The sequence below is a fragment of the Xiphophorus couchianus genome, chromosome 6 (assembly GCF_001444195.1).
Source record: "Xiphophorus couchianus chromosome 6, X_couchianus-1.0, whole genome shotgun sequence".
Classification (NCBI taxonomy): Eukaryota; Metazoa; Chordata; class Actinopteri; order Cyprinodontiformes; family Poeciliidae; genus Xiphophorus; species Xiphophorus couchianus.
In genome coordinates this window covers 3,810,932-3,831,857 of record NC_040233.1, presented here as the reverse complement: position 1 = coordinate 3,831,857, position 20,926 = coordinate 3,810,932, and the positions used below count along the sequence as shown (strand labels likewise).

The 20,926-nt window shown below is 40.5% G+C and overlaps 1 protein-coding gene across 1 annotated transcript in view; it reads left to right on the top strand.

The window, feature by feature from the left end:
- The window catches only part of ephb3a (eph receptor B3a), a 66,717-nt gene that overhangs the window by 33,306 nt on the left and 12,485 nt on the right, over window positions 1–20,926 (top strand). Inside the window, exons 6-12 of the mRNA XM_028020627.1 lie at window positions 2,798–2,922; window positions 5,808–5,964; window positions 6,150–6,258; window positions 6,561–6,613; window positions 10,063–10,185; window positions 10,863–11,110; window positions 20,330–20,545. Of these exons, the coding sequence (XP_027876428.1) occupies window positions 2,798–2,922; window positions 5,808–5,964; window positions 6,150–6,258; window positions 6,561–6,613; window positions 10,063–10,185; window positions 10,863–11,110; window positions 20,330–20,545 (1,031 nt within the window). The remainder of the gene's footprint in view (window positions 1–2,797; window positions 2,923–5,807; window positions 5,965–6,149; window positions 6,259–6,560; window positions 6,614–10,062; window positions 10,186–10,862; window positions 11,111–20,329; window positions 20,546–20,926) is intronic.

Sequence of the window (20,926 nt, the reverse complement as noted above, 5' to 3'; positions counted from 1 at the left end):
AGGTTCTAACACGGAGAGTAAACAGTGTGGAGGAAAGCTCATTGAGAATGACAGCTGGACAAATGCCGGGCTGCAGCTCGGCATTTCGGGGACAGTTCTCAGGAAGAGGCAGATAAATTCTGCTTTATATCCCCACTGTCAGCACTCGGCAGACTAAGCAGGTTTCTTATCATACGTCTTGACAAATGTCACCTTCCAACATCGCCACTTAAATATATGCAACATCATCATCAACCAAACTGTTCAGGGGGCCTCTCCCAGACGGTAATTACTCTTCCAGTTAACCTGCACTTAATCACCTCACTGCAGCATATATGAACCCAGCTCAGTGACTATCAACTGACTCAGGCGTCACAAATCAATAGGCTGCAGAACAGTAGAGGTGAATCATCTACTTCCTCTCCTAAGCTGTTCGGGACTGAGGTGGGGAAAGTTTGAACGTTCATCATCTTTCTGTTTCGGTTCGTTTCAAGTGCTTCGGGTGCCAGGCGTTCCCGCTGAACAATAAACACGATTTCAACAGCCAAGGTTCACATTTAGACGTGACTCAAAGTTAAACCTACACACAAGCCTGATTCAGGCCTACTAGTCCACATGTGTCCGGATATCTGGGAAAACAAATACCTTTTTAAGCGTTTCGGCTCTTCAATCATACGAAAGAACTCTGTTTATTATCAAAACAATTGTTTATAAAATGGTGGAAATTTGAGCGAACTCTGTATTTGTGTGCGTGTGTACATGGGAAAACATTTCAATAACTTTATATTCTAATAAACTATTTACAAGTAGTTCAACGTCTATATATATCTGTCCAAATAAATAATGTTTAATGTCCAACAGGAAGTCATGGTTGTTTTAAAGCAATGCTTAGTTAAGCTGTTAACAGTGATGATCCCTATGGTAGCCCAGAAGTGCCAACTAAATGCATAAGCCACAACCACATATGTATATGTATTGATAGCTACAATAACAAAAGCCACAACAGAAGATATGCTAACGCAAAAGATAAGTTAATACAGAAGTTATGCTAGAATGGAAGTTACGTTACAATGTAATTTATGCTAAAATGTAAATTATGCTAAAGCAGAACTTTTGCTATAATGGCAGCAGAGCCGGGGCCTAGCTGGTTTTATCATAACCAGGACTTTATTCCAAAGTATTTTTAACGTGACTTCAAATGTCTTTGCCGCTGTGACCTAATAACGCTGACCTATAATGTGTCCTCATAGGTGTGCATTCATTAACGGGGCAGCATTCCCTGGAGAATTACCTTAAAGAGTGTGCTAAAATAATGAGATGACAGGAAGAGATGAAAAACCCGACAAGAACAGGAGCGACTTAACATTATGGATTTATTGGATTGTCTCAAGAATTTTCTGCATTTTTGTTTCTCTTTTTCTTTTGTTTACGTTTCTGTTCTTCTCTGTTGATTTTGCGCTCAGCTTCCATAACATCAACTTCCCGTTTCCTAATTGCAGCTATGAATTCTTCACTCATTATCTTCTGCTGCGTATGTTTTCCTCAGCAGATTTTCAGTTGTCAGATGCCCATCCATCTTCTGCTGTGTGCTCCTAAGTTGATTAGTATTCTTCCTGGATTCCCAGCTATAAGTTCTCGCGCTACACTCTTACGGCTTTCTGCACCAAGTCAAATTTCAATCTCTTTCCATTTCAATCAGACAGAAACATTTTCTCTGCAGGGGTTGTATTAATGAAACATAAACACGGACATTGTGCTACAATCATGATCCAAAATGTTTTAAATGCTTCAAGCCTGCTTCACCAGAACACAGTTGTGGCTTTGTATTACACCCAATATGATCAATGTTCAGTCCAGAACATGTTTCACAGAATGCAACAGGAAGAGAAATGAGTTTCAGTCACTGAAACTAGTAAAAATGAAACCCCAACCCTCTTCCTCGTTCTTTAGTCTACGTCACAGCTTGGCCTGTACTATTTATTTTATTTGAGGAAATACTGCTTTATTATATTGTACCCATCAGAATCTCTGCTTTCTGGTTCTTGGAGAGCTTTTATTTTCTGATTCAAATGTTTTTTGTTTTTATTTACACATTTGTTAAAACGTGTAGAATGAGGCAGATGATCTGTGGAAACATTGATCTCCTCCTCTGAGCTACTATTGCTGCCTACAAAAAGGCGCCACATCTTGTCGAAAACAACCAATCAGAGCAGAGAGGAGGGTCTTAGTGCTGCCAATCACACTTCTGTACCTGCTACTAGTTTTCCAGGAAAACTGTGACCACCATCGGTCACCATGCTAACTAGCCTGAGCTGTATCGTAGCAGAGAGCAAGGGGACGGAGGGGGAATGAGCAGCGCCACAGGAGAATGTGACTGACAGCACTAAGACCCTCTTCTTGTGTTTTCACTGGTAGAAAATAGAAAATTGACTTTTTTATTTGTATGTTTTTTCACAGATTATCTGTCCCATACCGTGACAACAGAGTGACAGTTTCAAACAAAAATGGAAAAAATATGTTTTATAAACATTGCAGCTTTTATGGTTCGTATTATGAGAAACATAAGGACGTCATTTAAAAAATGTTTTTGTAGCTTTCATGCCTTTAGTGATTATTTATTATTACTTGTAGTAACACCATGTAAAAAAAAAAAAAAAAGAAGTCTGGAACCATTTAGGATTGATTAAGCAGAAAATTGTCAGAGTCAGTTCACAGCCGTTTTCTCACTGCATCTGTGTTTACAACTTTGAAAGAAGCTCTCAGCTACTTTTAAGTTACATCACAGTGATATACTGTCTCTCTCGGTGACTCCCTGCAGCACCTTCAGCCGTGCCAACAGTCCATCTGATGCGCTCCACTGCAGACACCCTCAGCCTGTCATGGCTGCCGCCCGAGAGGCCCAACGGGGTCATCCTCGACTACGAGATCAAGTACCAGGAGAGGGTAAAAGCCCTGACATTACCACGTGTCACATTAAATGCTTAAATCAAAATTTACTACAACTTAATTGTTTCGAACACTAACTGAGCATCGGAACGTGTTGCCGGGGGCCTGGGGATGAGGGCGCACATTTTAATTGCAGCAGAATCAAAGTCAGCAGCTGGTACTGTGTGCCTGCTGCATCATTAGCATTAATCAATTCCCTAAGAACAGCCTGCAGGCATAATGCAGCCAATTTGTAACCTTTGATGGTCAAACCTTAGGCTTACCGACCCCGTTGCTGCACTGAAACAAGCTAACGGTCAACTTTAGCCACGTTAGCAGCTCCAGTTCGATGATTTGCTCGGCCTTAAGGCCACAGAGCTGCCGCTAACCCCGCAACAGAGAACATCAGTGATAACACAACATCGATTTGACATAATCTCTTCATCTTTTAAACCTCTATTTCAGGAGCTGTGATGTAAATAATAAAATGGCTCTTATCGCGTTCACAGGGTAATTTGCATTAGATTAGCTTCACCGGAGGATTTCACATACCAGAGTGGCAGGTCCAGGCAGAGCGGCATTTTGAAATTAATTATGCTTCACATTTTTTAAAAGACAAAACGAATACGAGTATGAATAATTCACTTATGATGTCGGGGACGGGGGGGGGGTTGGCAATTGAATTTTCTCATCAGAAACTATTAATGACAAACAGAGGTTATTGGATTTCTGCTTAAAATACAAAAAACATACAATTTAATCAGAAATCCCTTTTCTTTTATTGTGGTCCATAACATAAGCAGGAATGTAAATTTGTGACGAATTTATGATGAAACCATATAATCTCTGATCAGTGATCATTTTGCACTTACAAAGTGGGTTATGCTTCACCCAGTATATACTGTATATATATATATATATATATATATATATATAAAAATATATATATATATATATATATATATACAGTATATATATATACAGTATATATGTATATATGTACAGTATGTATATATACATACATACATGTATACATATGTCATGAGATGAAATAATGTGAGATATTAGGTTCATGTGAACAAGAGAAGATCACTTTTTACCAATATTTTGAAGGGAACCAAATAGAAAATCCTCATTTATAAGCAAGTGGGCTTTTACTTTTTATTATCCATTAATCCATTTTCTAACACCCTTGTCCTTAGTGGGGTCGGGAGGGTTGCTGGTGCCTATCTCCAGCTAACGTTCCGGGCGAGAGGCGGGGTCACCCTGGACAGGTCGCCAGTCTGTCGCAGGGCAACACAGAGACAGACAGGACACACAACCATGCACACACACACTCACACCTAGGGAGAATTTGGAGAGACCAATTAACCTGACAGTCATGTTTTTGGAGCACCCAGAGAGAACCTGTGCATGCACAGGGAGAACATGCAAACTCCGTGCAGAAAGACCCCTGGGCTGGGAGTCGAACCCAAGGACCTTCTTGCTGCAAGGCAACAGTGCTACCAACTGCGCCACAGTGCATGTTTATCATGTTAAAATTTTTTTATTTATCTTTGTCTTGATGCATTTCAATTAATGATGAAGCCAAAAAACAAAAATAATATCACCAATGTTACTTTTACAATTTTCTCCACTTTGTCTCACGAGGGCATCAATAAATAACAGCAGATTAGAAAATATGATTGAATGTGATTACTGTGTGCAGTTCAGTGATATAAACCGAACTTTTTGTGGCGCTACGGTGACCTTACAGTTACCCAAAAAAGAACCAATAAATGATTTTTGTTTTAATGAGAGATGTGCTGAGCCATTTTTTTCACTTCTCATACAAATATGATCCAATAGAGAAAATTTATGTTTTAACTTAAAAAATCTCCTTTTTTAAAAAAACATAGACATAACTGCACTGAATTACAAATTAATCAGATAACTATGCATCAGTACAGTTCATTTAAATCCACCAACAGCTTCATAAGTTTGGTCAAACATGTGAAAACAACAATAATTTGTTCAGTCGGTGCAATTAGGAGCAGAACAGCCGACGTAAAATAAATAGTAAAGAAACTGACAAAAACAATAGGTTGGCTATTTTGGTCAAACATATAAAAGAAAAGTGTAACAAACATTCTTTCAAATGACTCAGAAAGAACAATTAGGAATTCTAAATATGTAAATTAAATAATTAAGCATGACGTTGTTCAGAACAAAGCTTAGAATTAGACTGAATAGATCTGTCTCTATAGGTTGGGCACATTGTCACCGATACCCAATCTAGAATCTTTTCAATATTGGGACAAATGCAGTCATTATCAAATTGTTGCAATTCAAATTTTAAAGGTGCAAATTTTAAAAAGAATCCGTTTTTTTTATATATCTGTCCAAATTGTTGTGACAGTCTGTTATGACACACAGTCTGACAGATCGACCTCCTCTTGATTGGGCTGCTATCATCGTCTGAAGAAATGCACCGCTCCCGAACAAAAACAACCAATCAGAGTCAGGAGCGCCGTCAGTCAAACCTCATGTTCCCGCAGCTAAATGAGCTAATGGTGGAGAAACAAGTTACTGTTACAGGAAAACCATTTATCTGCTGTCAATGGTAGTCATGGTAACTAGCATTAGCATTTATGACAGACTCTGTTAGCTTCAGCGTAGCAGAAAGCGAGGGGAGAGGGAGGCAGAGTGGCAAGAACATGGCCATGATTGACTGCACTAAGCCCCGCCTCCTGGCTGTGATTGGTTGCTTCCAGGTTGCTCTGGGAGAAGACAGAGGAGCTCAAGTTTTCTTCATACCATACAGTCACATCATAGTGACAGTTTTGACAAAAATGTAAAAAGTAATATTTTTAATAAAAGTTACATTCTGCAGCATTTGACGTTCCTCTGTTGTTTTGGGTCAGGGCCAGGCGATGGCTCACACCGTCACGTCCCAGCACAGCTCGGCCAAGGTGGAGGGCCTGCGGGCGGCCACGCCCTACGTGGTGCAGGTCAGGGCCCGCACCGTGGCTGGGTACGGTCGCTACAGCAACCCCATGGACTTCAGCACCAACCTGCACAGTACGAACGCTTTCCTTCCTCCCCCTGCTGTCTGTCCTTGATGGTCTGCTGCCATAGCTTTTCCTAATGAAGGTTCAGGCTTAATAGCTTTTATGACCGACTTAATTGGTATCCATTACACATCCAGCTCAAGCTGCTCTTTAATCCGTCTGCTGGTATTTGTTCGTGTGCGTTTTACAATCCAGGTGACCCCCAGAAGTCGGTGCAGGACCAGCTGCCTCTCATCATCGGCTCGGCCTCGGCCGGCCTGGTGGTCGTCGTTGCCTTGGTGGTTATCGCTGTTGTCTGCCTTAAGTAAGCGTTTGATTTATTTTTTTTCTTTTTCCATCCCTGACAACACGAACTACATGTTTCGCCGTGTTAATTAGACTTTGAACAAAGAGGCTCATTAAATTTTCAGATGAATTCAAAGGGTGTGCGCTTCCATGCAACTCTTGCCTCTTAAGCTCCAAGGAAAAGAAAGCAGCGGCGCTCTTCCTCGGCCTGGCTTCCCGGCTGATGTCGGAGCGGTTTATTAGCTCGATTTCGCCGTATCTGGGAAAGAGCCGCGGCTGATTGTGTGAATGTGACTCCGCTCATGTGCTTGTTGTTTACAGGAAGCAGCGCAGCGGGTCGGAGCTGGAGTACACCGAGAAACTGCAGCAGTACAGTGAGTTTCTGTGTCCTGCTCCTCTCTGCCTCTGTAGTCATGCCAGTACAGTTAACCAACTGATTTGGTCAATTATCCAATCACCTGTTTGAGTCAAAGAAGACATGTTCCTGTTAGCTCGGAGGAAGTCAGACCTCGCAGATGAAGCAGAGGGTCAGATGCATGTGCTGCCGGAGGGTTATTGATCATTGGGAGAAGAAGAAATAAGCCAAAGAGTGAAATAATGGTTTTTATTGATCTGCATTATTTCTGAGGAGATTTTAGCATGCACACAGCCTCTGCATTTCCATTGTTGTCGTTTGATTTTTTTTGTTCTTTTATTGCCTTTATTGTTTGTCTGACTTTTCCTCAACTGTGACAAATTGAACAAACTACCCCCTATTTGAGCTTTTATCAACTAAACACTATGATTTGTTCAGATTAATGTTTCCAACCAAAATAAATGATTCAAAATACTAGAATGACCAATAAACTGTTAATTGTGATTTGAAAATTATGGAGTGCCGACTGTAAAGTTATACAATTAATAATGAACAGCAATAATTTGGCTTATTCAGCCGTCAGAGAAAAAAATGGCGGTACAAAGTTATGTTTTCACAATGCTATTTAAGCATTTTTATAATGTCACAGTTCTAAATATTTAATCCACAAGCTAAAGAGTTACCTGTAAAACAATTTAGCTAGCTAAGAGCAAAATAGTTAGCCTGCACACTAAATATTTATAGAGAGAAATATTTACACATTTAGCATGCTAACTGCATATTTAGTTTGAAGTTAGCATGCTAACTGTATACCGTATTTTTCGAACTATAAGGTGCACCAGATTATAAGACGCATAAAGCGAAACAAAATACGGTAGTCGGATAGGTCAGACTTTATTCAAATCATTAACAATAACCGTCAATATTACACAAAAAAGTACACTCACTTTTTCAATCATTCATCTCCTACGAATAAAATCAAATTCGTAGGATTTTGGTCCTCCTGGACCAACACTGTCGCTACATGTTGGTCCAGGAGGAGTGAATGCCACAAGTCAGCGACTAGATGTAATCCGAGTTTCCTTAGATAGAAACTTTTAACCATTTAGGTTAATGAACTAATCTTGATAACATTGAAGTATTTGAAATACGTGTAACTGACTTGGCATCTGTATCAGTGGACTGGATGGAATTTATTCCCAAATTTTCTAGATGACATTGTTGTGAATTTGTGCTACATAAACTGAATTGAACTGGCACTGTTTGACAAGTGGCAGCAGTTCACCAATTTAAAGTGTGAGGAGTCGCTGACGGTTGTTAAAACCATGAAGCAATTCTGAAAAAAATCCAACATTTGTGTTGTGTGACCAATGTGTTAATACTTATATTTTTAGATTTTTCAGCACATATTCTGTGATGTAAACCACTGAAATATTCCATGAGCTTTAAAGGTTTTGAAACTCATGTATGTCAGAAAAGGGATTTTCTAACTTCCACAATTCATACAGAGATGCTGGAAATCAACCTGTAGGTGAAATCCAGACTGATGGTGACCCATTCTTGACTTGGAGTGTTTGGAGTTGATCAGTTTGCTGGCCTCAGCTCCTCTCGGATCTGGATAATTTCTTGGTCCTTACTGCAACATTCTGATCTTTTGTTTTCACTTATGCTTCTTAACACGGTGCTCTCCCACATGCTGGCAAAGCAACAGATCATGGTGTTCGAGTTGTTCCTGGATTGTAGGAAGACGACGTTCTTGGAGGATGTTTTCGTCCCACTTTTTGTTCATGGCTTTGTTCTTGGGCTGAAGTAAAACCACATGAAGAGAAGCAACCGCACACATGGACCGTATCAAGATGCTTCACTGTTGTCACAACACGGGGCTAAAAGAAATGCTCATCTTTTCTGCATTGAGCATTTGATTTTGTCAATGTCCCAACAGTCACAAGGATCAATCAGGGAAATAAATTTTGACTGCTCGTCCTTGTACTACTTGTTCCCTTGTTGTCAAAGGCCGTTGTTCAAAAATTGTGGCTTTGCCCACTGCTGTCTGGAAACTGCTGGTATTTTCATGTGTTCATTGGGGAAAAGTTCCACATTTAGACAGCACCGCCAAAGAAGCACCTTGACTCCACTGTAGTTATTATGCCAGGCCACCAGATGACACTGTGATTTTGGCATGTCGTCAAAACGCATATGTGCTTTCGAACACCGGCTTCCACCTCACTTAGAAAAACAGTAACCAGTCTCTGACAAAACAAGTGCTCATGTGATGCATAGATTTTTTTATTGGAAGTTGTGCTAAACTGAACAGATTAAATAGCACATTCAGCAAAATGCTGTCCGTCATTATTTGTTATCTTCCCATGCAACAAATCCTGCAGCCGTGCAGGCATATCTGCCTTCACACCTTCGTAGAACTTCTATATCTTAGGGTGTTCCCTGAAAAGACCTGGTTTCAGAAAGAGTCAAATGCTGCATTTCCATTACAAATATGTGCAAAACTTTATATACCATTAAGGTAAGAAAAAACGTTAGTGGTATACAATTTCGCAATTGCTGTGCTGCCATAAAAAACAAACCTATGTCAAGTCATTAAAAAATATGCGGCACCATTATCCAACTGTTTCCCATCTTCTTCTTCATGGCTTGCACCAGTGGCAACATCCGGTTGTTGATCATGTGACTCGTGTGCTCCAAAAAAAATGCTTCCATTGCAGTTTTGTTGCTGGATCGCAACAAAATGTTACGATTTTGCTTGAAACCGGCTCCGTGTCATTTTGGCTTTACTATGCACTTTCCCAGCTGTCAGTATTGAACAGCTGGGAACTCTAGAGTATACCTTCCTGGTGCTTTCTGGATATGTTTAAACCTTGTTTGCTGCAGTAGAACTTCTGATCATTAAGTTCTGGTTGATCCAACAAAAACAAAAAACATTCTTTAGGTTATTCATGTCAGGAGTTTCTGTCATTTGAGGTAATTTTAGTGTAATGTTTTAACGCAGGCACTGTTCTCTGGGGAGGTAACTCAAGAACAAGAGTGACTCTACTGAACATGTGATTTCACCTGGATTCTTTCAAAACTCCATCTGTGCTGATAACATGATGATCCGGAAATCCTATTGGCTGATAGTTTTATTGCTGGACAAAAATGCAAAGAAAATGTTCTTTTGTCACAAAGTAAACCTTTAAGCCAAAAACAAAAGTTTACCTTTCACCTGTCACTAAGGAACCTCATAGGGTTTCAGTAAAAGTAGCAGACTATAAAAATGAGAAGCCGTTGTAAAAATTCACAAAGTACATTAAGACTATTCACTCCAAAATGCTAACATAGAAGTCAACTTTATTTATTTATTTAACTTGAAATCTGACCACAGTTGTGTTTTCAGCGATCACTCTTAACGTTCCGCCTCCAATTATCCGGTACACATGCAAGGCTCTGATCTTTCGTTCTCGTTTTCCCTCCTAGTTTCTCCAGGGGTCAAGGTGTACATTGACCCCTTCACGTATGAGGACCCCAACGATGCGGTTCATGAGTTTGCCAAAGAGATAGACATCTCTTGTGTGAAAATCGAAGAAGTAATTGGTGCAGGTAAGCGCAGCAGCTGCTTTTGTTCGGGAGGAGAGAGGGAGACAGCTTTAGTTTGTTATTCCTCAGAGCCTCGGGGTGCGCCCTGCTAGAGTCCTCTCTGGGAGAAAAAGGGATAGCATTCACAGTGCCCTTGAAAGCTGGGTAGTACTGACATGACTGTTACTTTTCCCCCTTCTAGACCGTTTTCTTTTTTTTATTTCTCTCCAGCAGCATGTTTTGTCCTGATGAGTCTGGTCCTGCTCGCCTGACTTTCATGCATCCCTATGTCTTCTTTCTTTCTCTCTCTCTTACTTCCCTGTAAACATACTTGCTCCTAGGCACTAGATGCAAAACCCTCAAGTACTTCGCCCATCCTCCGTCTCCCTGCAACACACCCAGGTTGCACCCTCGACCGATACCAGTCACCCCCCTCTCTCCCCAACATCTTTGATCCTTGAATCCCCCTTCCACAACCCTAAGATTTCCTCTTCTTTTTTTCTGAACGTGTCCCACAGTTGAAGCCGACCCTCAACTCTTTCAAGTCAGCTCCTTCACACCCAAATCCGACCAGTAACTCTCCCTCTCCCTGCATTTCCCCCCGTCCCAACGCCCTCTTTCCCGACACCTTCCCTCTGCTCACTCAACCCCTTCCCCACATCACCCTCCCTCCCTCCCGCCACTTTGTTCTCTTGCTGCAGGTGAATTTGGCGAAGTGTGCCGCGGCCGCCTCAAGCAGGCCGGCCGCCGGGAGATGGTGGTGGCGATCAAGACTCTCAAGGCGGGCTACACCGAGCGCCAGAGGCGAGACTTCCTCGCCGAGGCCTCCATCATGGGTCAGTTCGACCACCCCAACGTAATTCGGCTGGAGGGTGTCCTGACACGGAGCTGCCCCGTCCTCATCATCACTGAATTTATGGAAAACGGCGCGCTGGATTCCTTCCTGAGGGTGAGCATGCTGGGAGTTGCAAATTGCGGCACCTCTGACGGGGAAGATTACTTTCTGCTCGCATCAAAGCCGAGAGGAACACACACGCAGACAGTCAGCCACAGCACCTTTGGGTTATTGGAATGTTTTACTGCGTGTAAAACAGCCTGAGGCGCTCGCTTGCTGAGTGATAGACATTAAACGTGTAATAGAAAGCTTGAAGACAGGCATTGTGTCTTTGCTTGACGCGGCTGAGTGATGCTGACAGCCTCTTCGCGGCACAAGCTCCTGCTGGATAACTCGTCACACGCAGACTTTTGGATAAGTTTGCTTTGGTGTGTTAGAGAGTCCCCATACAACCAGCGAATACATTACCGATCAGAGTTCTCTGTACACACTAAACCGCCTACGCAAAATGTTGAACAAAGGCAGGATGAGAAATGAGATGTCACAAGGTACATTTCCTGCTGCGTGGGGGCTATTACATGTCATTTACATTCAATAACGCTCGTTTTCCTGCATGACTGAACTTTGAACATGTCTACTCTGTGAAACTGGGGGGAAGTGAGGCTGCTTCATGCTAGTTTTGTCTCGTGTTGCTTGGAGTGATAACTGCTTTGGCTATCAGTGGGTCAGGGGTGTTCTGGAGATTCAAGAGCCTTGACATTTACCAGCTTGTTTTGATTTCTTTCCATTTCATTGGGTTCCATTCCATTTGCTCACAAATAAAAGCATGTTTCCACCACAGAAACCTTGTCCAGGGATTTCATGTCCGCTGCCTAATTGAGGAAATCATTTTAAAATCCTTTAATCACATGAATAGTTTAGGGTTTTAAACCTTTTATGGTCTGAAGTGGAAATAAGGACAATCGTGTTCCCTCTGAATCGATAACAGAACCAGGAGGCCAGCCAAGACGCCTGTTCATGCATATTGGACACATACCAAGAAGTGTAATGTAGGCATGTTACCACCATCTAGTGGTCAGAGTGGTCATTTATTTAATTTCTACTATGCCCACTTATGCCTAGTGCTGCAAAACTACGTCATGCTTTCATATATATTCCATGCATGTGCTTTATTGAAATTATCAATCTGTTCTTAACTCTGAATCTGCCTGATGGTAAAAACACATATACATATAGATATGTCAAATTCAGGAAGTAAGGATTGAAAAACAAGGCAGTGCCTGGGCATCTCTCAGGCTTTGTTCATTACATATCCGTGAATGTTACAAACATCATCTGACTTTTGGGTGATTACGTTCTCGTTTCTCAGTGTAAATGCTGTGAAATGATTCACACTTCATGGCCAAACTGTAGTATTTTTAATCCCAACGAGAGCCGTCTCTCCTCTCCTCTTAGGCCAACCAGGAATACTGCGTCAGCAAAATCTCTTTTTCATTTTCTACAGTTCCAGCTTTCTCCATACTTTGTAGTGACTAAGTTAAAAAGTCAATCAATCAAGTTTATTTGCATGGCACATTTCAGCAGTAAGGCAGTTCAAAGTGCTTCACATCATAAAATTGCAAAAATAAAGACATAAAAACATCAAACAAACGCCAATTGAGAACCCGGTAACAAACATTACATTTTGTCAAGTACCATCATCAAAATCATCAAATATGTTGGTTCATGTTCCAGTGATTATGGGTTGAAAGCAACTAACTCAACTCAGTTGATTGTCTGTTGCAGTAATCGATGCGACTAAAGAGAAACGCATGGATGAGATCTTGCTGAGACATTAGTTCTCTAATTCTGCAAATGTTCGTCAGGCGATAGAAGGCCGAGTTTGTAACTGTCTTTGTGTGGCTCTTAACGTGTCGTCCGTCTGAAGAATTGCTAGTCACAGCTCTGTTGCTGAAAATCATAGCTCTTATTTTTGCGCACAAATTGCTTAGCGAGAACTTGGTTGACGTTGCTTCGTTGGGAGGATTGTTCTTTATTTCACAGGAGAAAAAAAAACATTAATTTGTGATGGATGTCTTGACTGATTTTTGGTGTTGACACTGCACAATAGGCGTATAACAAGGTCTGGCAATATTGAAATCTCATGACATTTATCATCAAAGTAAATTATATCTTTTGAAGCTTTGAATTTGACACCCTGGCTGTATTTAAAGTAATAAGGGACGTAGCTCTTGAGATGCACACAGTCACAGAGTCGACTAATAAAAAGCTTGCTGAGGGGGGTGATAACGTTATTAAGTTGTCTTTGTGTCAACATTTTGGGTACACAGTAAAAAGAGACTGTAGCAGAGAATATGAGTGATTTCTAAGCAATGTAAGAACATTGTGATAGGCTAACTGTTAACCGCTAATGATGCTAAAGTTAGCATAGAAGGCTTATTAACTGTTTTTGAGGAATTTAGACGACATTTGACAATCACTATTTGAAAAAGTGAAGCTGTGTAACTCCATATTGAACAGACATTCTGTAAAACTGAGCGAAAAGGAGTTTATGAAACCTTCATTCTGCATTCAGGTATTTTTCTATGCTTTTTTGATAAGCTCATAAATGTTAGATTTTTGTCAGCATAGCCAGACATTTATGATCAAAAACTACTTTAGAATTTTTCTATTTTTAAAATTTGTTTTATTTATGTAAAGTAGTCCATAAATGCATGCATCTTTTTTATGTAATTCCACTTTGATTTAACCTCTTGTAGTTAATTTATACAGTCGCCTGGAAGGATGGACAAAATGTAAAAGCCACTACTAGAAAAACAAAAGCCAAAATGGAAGCTATGCTAAAACGAACGCTATGTTAGCAAGTTTAGCATAATTACTATTGTGGCTCATCTGGTTGAAGTTGTGCTTTTTTGTTGTGGCATTTCAGGGTTTTTTTATTTTTTTTATTTTTATGACCCTTCTGAGCCACAATAAATTTAGATGGATGTAGAACTAATTACTGGTTTTTGTAAACTATCTTTATTGTAAAAAAAAAAACAAAATAGAAGAACTGTGAAATTGTCATGGAGTTGGAGGCTCATTTCATGCAGTAGGAATAGTGCAGTTTAATGGGTGGAGTTGGTGGGTGAAGCAACCTGATTGAACTCTTCCCTACATCCTCTGGTTTCCCTCTGAGCTCTGAGGTTCAGGATGAACTTGGGCTTCTTTAAGTAACTACCAAACCATCCTACCCAGCAGTACTGTAACAATGTATTAAACTGTTTCCCACTGACTGCGTTGGGGCCACTGTTTGTGGTAACCACAACTTCCTCAGATAATTGGGCTACTTTGTAAGTTTTATTTGGACCGTCAATGCCCCCGTCGTTGGACTGAAATGGGTTTTAGGCTGAATGAGAAAGTAAAACTCGTCTCTGTCTCTCCGAGTTGCTGCTCCGTTTCATGTCCTCCGTTTGAAATTGTGCCATTGGTAGTCGTTTTTCCCGTAAGACGAAAAAGAACTGTGCCCAAGCACAGCACGCTCTGTGGAAATTAGTGTAACATGACTGTTCCTGTCAGTAATAACTGGAGCTACATCCACAGAACAACATAAATACCAGTTAAACATTTTTTTCATTGTACCTTGAATTTTAGCACAAGGGATTTTTTCTTTTCACTACAGTATAATTAACACAGCACAGTTTTATCTGATTTCAATAATCTACTTCCGGTTAGTTGTAGTCAAAACTTGCATAGTCAAATTTTTCCATTTGCTGTCTATTTTTTAACACTTAAAATTTAAATAAGAAAATTATATGAAATAAGGCGTGACTGTGACTCGGTGGGCGGAGTAGTTGTCTTGCAACACGGAAGCTCTAGGTTTGATTTCAGCTACATCCTACCACATGTTGATGTTCCCATAGGCAAGGCATTTAACCTCTAGCTGCACGACCTGAAGATCAGTATGAATGTGTCCACTGGATGAATGTGGCTAAAAGCCCTTTGATTGGTCATTATGAGTAGAAAAGGCCTACATAAATTTAGTCCATTTACCAAATATATTTTTATTGCTCAATAAGTAATGATGATGAATTAAGAATATAATAACATACTGTGTGTCTGGCCAGAATATTTATTTTATTACCATTTGCATCCAAGCAAACTTTGAAGTACTGAAGCAAAAAGGAAGGAATTTGTGTAAAGAAACCAGAGATAAAAAAAAAAAAGGTTTAAGTAACAGATGTTCATCCTAAGCAACAGGCATCACACAAGACGGATGAGACCAACAAGAATCCAGAGGAACAGATCAGATGTAGAGTTAGAGAGGAAAACTCTAGTGATAGACTAGACTCTATTGGACAGAGGCTGTGAATATGGACGTCAAGTTTTCACGACATTATGGTATTTAAACAAATCTAAAATAACTTTTGACGTGATCCAATTCATCCCTGCTGCTGCTGCTAAATTAACTGTGCACATTGATTCTTATGGTTATAATTTGGATTTAGGTTAATCGGATTACACACTTACAGATCCGATGAGGTGCAGAGGTGAGACAGTAAGAAAGTAAGGTTGTAGCTATATGGCGTCTACAACAAAGGCTACCAAAGGTGAAACGCTGTCAAAAGTAATGTAGTTTAATTTATTTTACCATTATAGTTTTACCTAGCTTTGTTTTTTTTTAGCTTATACAGCTGGGTTCATTCAACAAAAAAAAAAACAACTACATTTCCATGTAAAAGTTAGATTATTCATGTTGTTAAATGTGAAAGTACAATTAACCAGCACACGCTAGAAATTCTACTTTTAAAACACAGTTTCCATTGACTATATGCTTAATGGAAACACGCCAATTTGGGGGAGAAAAAAAACTTCAAGTTTTTCAATAAAAAAAAAATTGTGCTAGGGTGAGGTGATTTTTCTTCTGCATTGAAATACATGTATTTCACAAAACGGCAATGGAAATACTTCTTTCACATCACGAGTCATCTGAACAACAGCCAGATGTTACTTCAGGTGGAAATGATGAAGAAAACGACAGGAAGTGGTAGGAGGAAGATGGAGCAGTATGTTTTGTAATGACATCATGTGAACAAACTTATTCATTATTTTTAAATCGCATTTCTTATTAGAAATGGCACAATTGTAAAATTCTGGTTGCGTTTTTTTTCGACAAGAGGAATATTGACGATGTTTTGAGTGCAGTTGTAATAATAACAAAATATTGTTACTCTAAAGATACAGTTCATCATTTTCTAAGTGTGTTTCTGTTAAAAGCAGTTCATATTCTACCTGCGGCTGATAACACCTGTTGTCATTAGTTGGTCCCACAGGCTGAAGCTAACAGCTTGCCGTAGAGGACAGGTGTCAGACTCCAGGCCTCCTGCAGCTTTTAGATGCACCTCTCTGTCAACACACTCGAATTACATAATTACCTTTAGCAGGACTCCATAGAACTGCAGTGCAAGAAGAGATAATTTGGTTCTTTGATTTAGGCGTGTTGGGAATTGGGACGCGTCAAGAAGTTGCAGGACAGCAGCCTTCGAGGACTGGAGTTTGAAGTCTCTTAAAGCAACTCCAGTCTCATAAATGTGATGTTTATGTAAGGTCTGTATTGGCCTTAGATGCAGCATTAGGTCTCCTCCAGACACATACTGCCATTGATAATAGCAAATTCAACTGTGTCCTTCAGTGGCTTTAAAAACTATATATCTCAAATATGACAAAAGCAATTTTACTTTGTAATTTAACTTCTTGAAATTGAGCCTCTGTCTCTTTAAAACCTCCTACTTTCTAAAACTCCACCTTCAGGAAGTCATCACAACATAACTCCTCTATTGACGATTTAACAACATTTTTACCAGCGTTTCACTGAGATGTACGTAGCTCCTACAATGAGCTCAGTAGATGAACAGTAACACCAGGTGTTGCTAATTGCTGCCAGCTAGTTGAAGGAGCTGAGTGGGGGAGCCGCGGGGGAGGGAAAGTCTGTGAAGCGGAAGCTCAGAAGCTTGAAAACTAAAACTGAGGAGGAGCTGCATCTGGAAGGCGGAGCTAGGTCCACCCAGGCGATTTGCACAGCTGAATGGTTGCCATGGGAGATTAAGATTTCTCAAAAATGCATGAAGGAATCAAAGCAGCTTTCAAGGTATGATTTTGATGAAGGAATAACATAACATGATATGAAGCTAAAAAAGGTCAGTGGGGAGAGAGTTCCAACGTTTGGGGGCCTTAGGTGGCAAACAAGAAATGTCCAATGGATGTTTTAGATTTTGAAACTATACAATCCCCACTACCAGAGGCTATAGGGTCAAAGGTCAAAGAGAGCTTCGAAATGCTAAAAATTCATAACATTTTCATAGGGGAAAAGGTTTGTATTTGCTGATGACGCCATTTTATGTGTATCTTATCCAAAACATTTAGTTGTCTAATCATACAATGAGATGACAGACTTCAATGCAGAAGAGGGGAGCTGTGATCATGACATAATACACTAAGAAAAATGTTACAAAATCATATCATTCATATATGATAAAGCAGCTGATAAGACAGATTTGTTTTGACCCTGACACACACCCTGGATGTGACGGAAAAACTTCATGTTTCTATCAAAAATGATTCCAACATATTCATTTCCTTTGACTACTTGAACAGTTTCATATTTTATGCATACCTCAAAGGTACTGTTATACATCATACAGAATTTGTATTGAAAGGAAATCTACAAAGAAGTGAATTATTTATGCAGCTCATTAAGTGAAGTGGTCCAAAAAAAGGAAAAATAATCAAAGATAATAGTGATTAAAGTTTTGTTTTACTTCATAAAATGTTATGTCCTGTTTTATTGGTTGTTAATCAGTCTCATTATCCAGTTATGTATAGTTATGTAGAACTATATATAGTTATGTATAGCTTCACATGTTCACAAAGGAAGATCATTAGTGGCACGCTGCTGTTAACTGTATAAAACATCATCAGCTTCTGTGTAATTAGCAACCCAGTTACATACATGATGACAGGTAACGTTTTTTTAAGACTCCGCTTTAGTTTTCACCCTGTTAGTTTCACTCTCAGATACCAACTAATCAGGATTTATACTTTATGAGAATGTCAATAGTTATACACTACAGGTAACATTTTAATGTCCCTTTTCATAAAACCTTGCTTGTGTAACAAAAAAAAAAAATCTCAAACAATTGATTTAATAAGCTACATCATCAAAACAGTGTGTGCTTTTACTACTAATGAAAGGCAACTCTAAACAGGTGAGGTTTTTAGTCTGGATTTAAAGGAAGTCAGATTTCTGAAAGTTTTTTTTTCCAGATTTGTGGTTCATAGAAGCTGAATGCTTTTTCTCTACGTTTGGTTCTGGTTGTGGTTCTGGGTGGTGTAGAGTAGGCCAAAACCTGGAGACCCAAGTTGATGCAACAACAGGTTTTTGATGTATTTTGGTGCTGAGCCCTTCAGTGATTTATAAAGTAGCAGAAATATTTTAAAGTCTTTTCTCTGAGCTACAGTGGAAGGACAAATAAAACTGCTTACAAGAGATTCTGTCCTATAAGAAGGACTTTAAACCACAGGAACAGCATGTTGGGAGGTGTTCAGGTAAATCTGGACCCGTTTCAAACCATAGCTCCAATCCACAGAAGGTTCGTGGATGAAGTGATGGATTAGGGCAGATGCTTTGTACGGCAGCAGATTAGGGTGATCTGCTGCGATGCTAAAGAGAACAGCTAAGGGAAGAAGAAAAGCTAACCTGAAACTGTTGGACAATGTAAATGTCTTATTCAAATGGGTATTATTCTGCTTATTACCATGTCTTTATTTGAAGACCTGTTCTTGGAAATTACAGTCAGTAGTTGTAGCTCCATGTCTAAACACTTTTTTTTTGTGCATCACAAGTCATTTCATCAACCAAACGGATGTTACTACTGTTGAAAAAGAAGAAGACGGCAGGAAGTGGTTGACGAACGATGGCAACAACTTATATGAACAAACATCCACATGATTGTGGATGTGCATTTCTTGTTTAATGGAAGCAGCGCAATTGTGAAGTTGTTCATTTTTCTACATTAGTGGAATATTGACAGTTTTCCTCACATTCATAATGGAAACGCAGCTTCAGTCAGATACCGCATAAACAACAGAGAAAAACCTCCTGCCTGCTCCCTGCGCTCCTCTCTCCTGCCAGTGTCACTCAGCCGGTGACTCAGGGGAACTTAGAGTTCTACTCTAATGAGGAAACTACTGCGCACACACACACACACACACACTTATTTACTGTCCGAGTCAGTCACTCACGGGAAATTCTCAACTCTGGCTTCCCAGAAGACCTACTTTCTGAGCTTTCCGGACATGTGCACATGCAGAACTTTCACAGACGCCCTGAAATAACACACATGCATACACAGGACTTTCTGAAGGCCTGCAGTGAATTATGGCTGTTTATACATCCATCCATCCCGGCCCGTTCGCCTGTCGAACTCCACCGGAGTGTGCAGACTACAAAGCGAGCGTGTTTACCGTTTCTGCCATGTCACATCTGTGCGTGCGTTCTTGCTTTTCTCACAGCCGAGTGAAAGAAGGCAACGATTATGCACCACAGTATTTTCTCCAGTTTCTCTTCCCGGTTTTATTAGATATTCAGGTCATGAGAGAAGAAACTTCTCCCCGTTTTTTTTTTTTTTTTAATTGTCTATTGACGTTCCATCGACTCTCTCCGGCTCTCGCATCGTCAGGGGGTCACGAGTCTTCACAGGTCGGACCGATCATTTATTATAATTTCCACTTTGTGACATGGTTCACTAATGTGGAGAATTGTGAAATGAACCCTGAAAGCCCCACAATCTTAAGATTTGTTTCATGCTTCTTTAATGGTAACAAAAAGGGGGGCAAATAAAAAAAGAAGCTGCGAATCAAGGACTTTTTGGTGCTAGATGCAATTGGAAGGCGGTTTCGCTTTAATGTGTTGTTGTTTTGATGTCGATGAGAAATCCGCCTCGGTAGCGGCCGTGCGTCTGCGACGGACGAGCGTTTGTGTGTGTGTGTGTGTGTGTCAGTTTGTTTTATGTTGTTTTTGTCAAAGCGGTATTAAGACACAAGCGGCTTCGGTGCAGCAATAAAGTGTGTAATTAATCTACTAATTGGGCAGCGTGTGTGAAAAGGTCAGCTGTCAGTGAGCGTCAGCAGCAGCTGCAACGCATCATGACAGATGTCACGTTTGTGTGGCTCCAGTGACTGATCGGCTCCCCTCCGGTGTTGTCTCTCATACTCCTCCTATATTTCCATAATCATCACATCCTCTCCCTTCCTCGCCGCCCGTCCTGAATCTGAATCTCTGGCTCTTATCTGCAGCTCAACGACGGTCGCTTCACCATGACGCAGCTGGTCGGGATGCTGCGCGGCATCGCCGCCGGGATGAAGTACCTGTCAGACATGAACTACGTGCACCGAGACCTCGCCGCACGGAACATCCTGGTCAACAGCAACCTGGTCTGCAAGGTCTCCGACTTCGGCCTCTCGCGCTTCCTGGATGACACATCCGCTGACCCCACGTACACGAGCTCCCTGGTCAGTCAGATTTATGTTCTCTTTAGTCTAACTCTTACCGTTTCTTGCTAGAGCCACAAACTTGCTTGTTTTAGATTTTATGTCACATACCAAAGCAAAGTAGCTCATAGTGGTGAAGTAGAAGGAAACTGGTTTTCATATTTTTTTACCACTTTGACTAGAGGTACACCAATCTGATATTAATATCGGTATTGGTTCTGATATCAAAAAAAACATCTAGATTGTAGTATTGTGGCACTTTAATCAAACTCCAGTTTGTTTGCCTAGAAAGTCTGGTTCTCTTGGGGAGCTGTGAATGCAAAGTCGAACTCCGGTTCTTTGGTACAGCGCCACCACAGGCGAGGAGGGGAACGGGTTTTTCAAAATGGTTTGGTTGTTTGA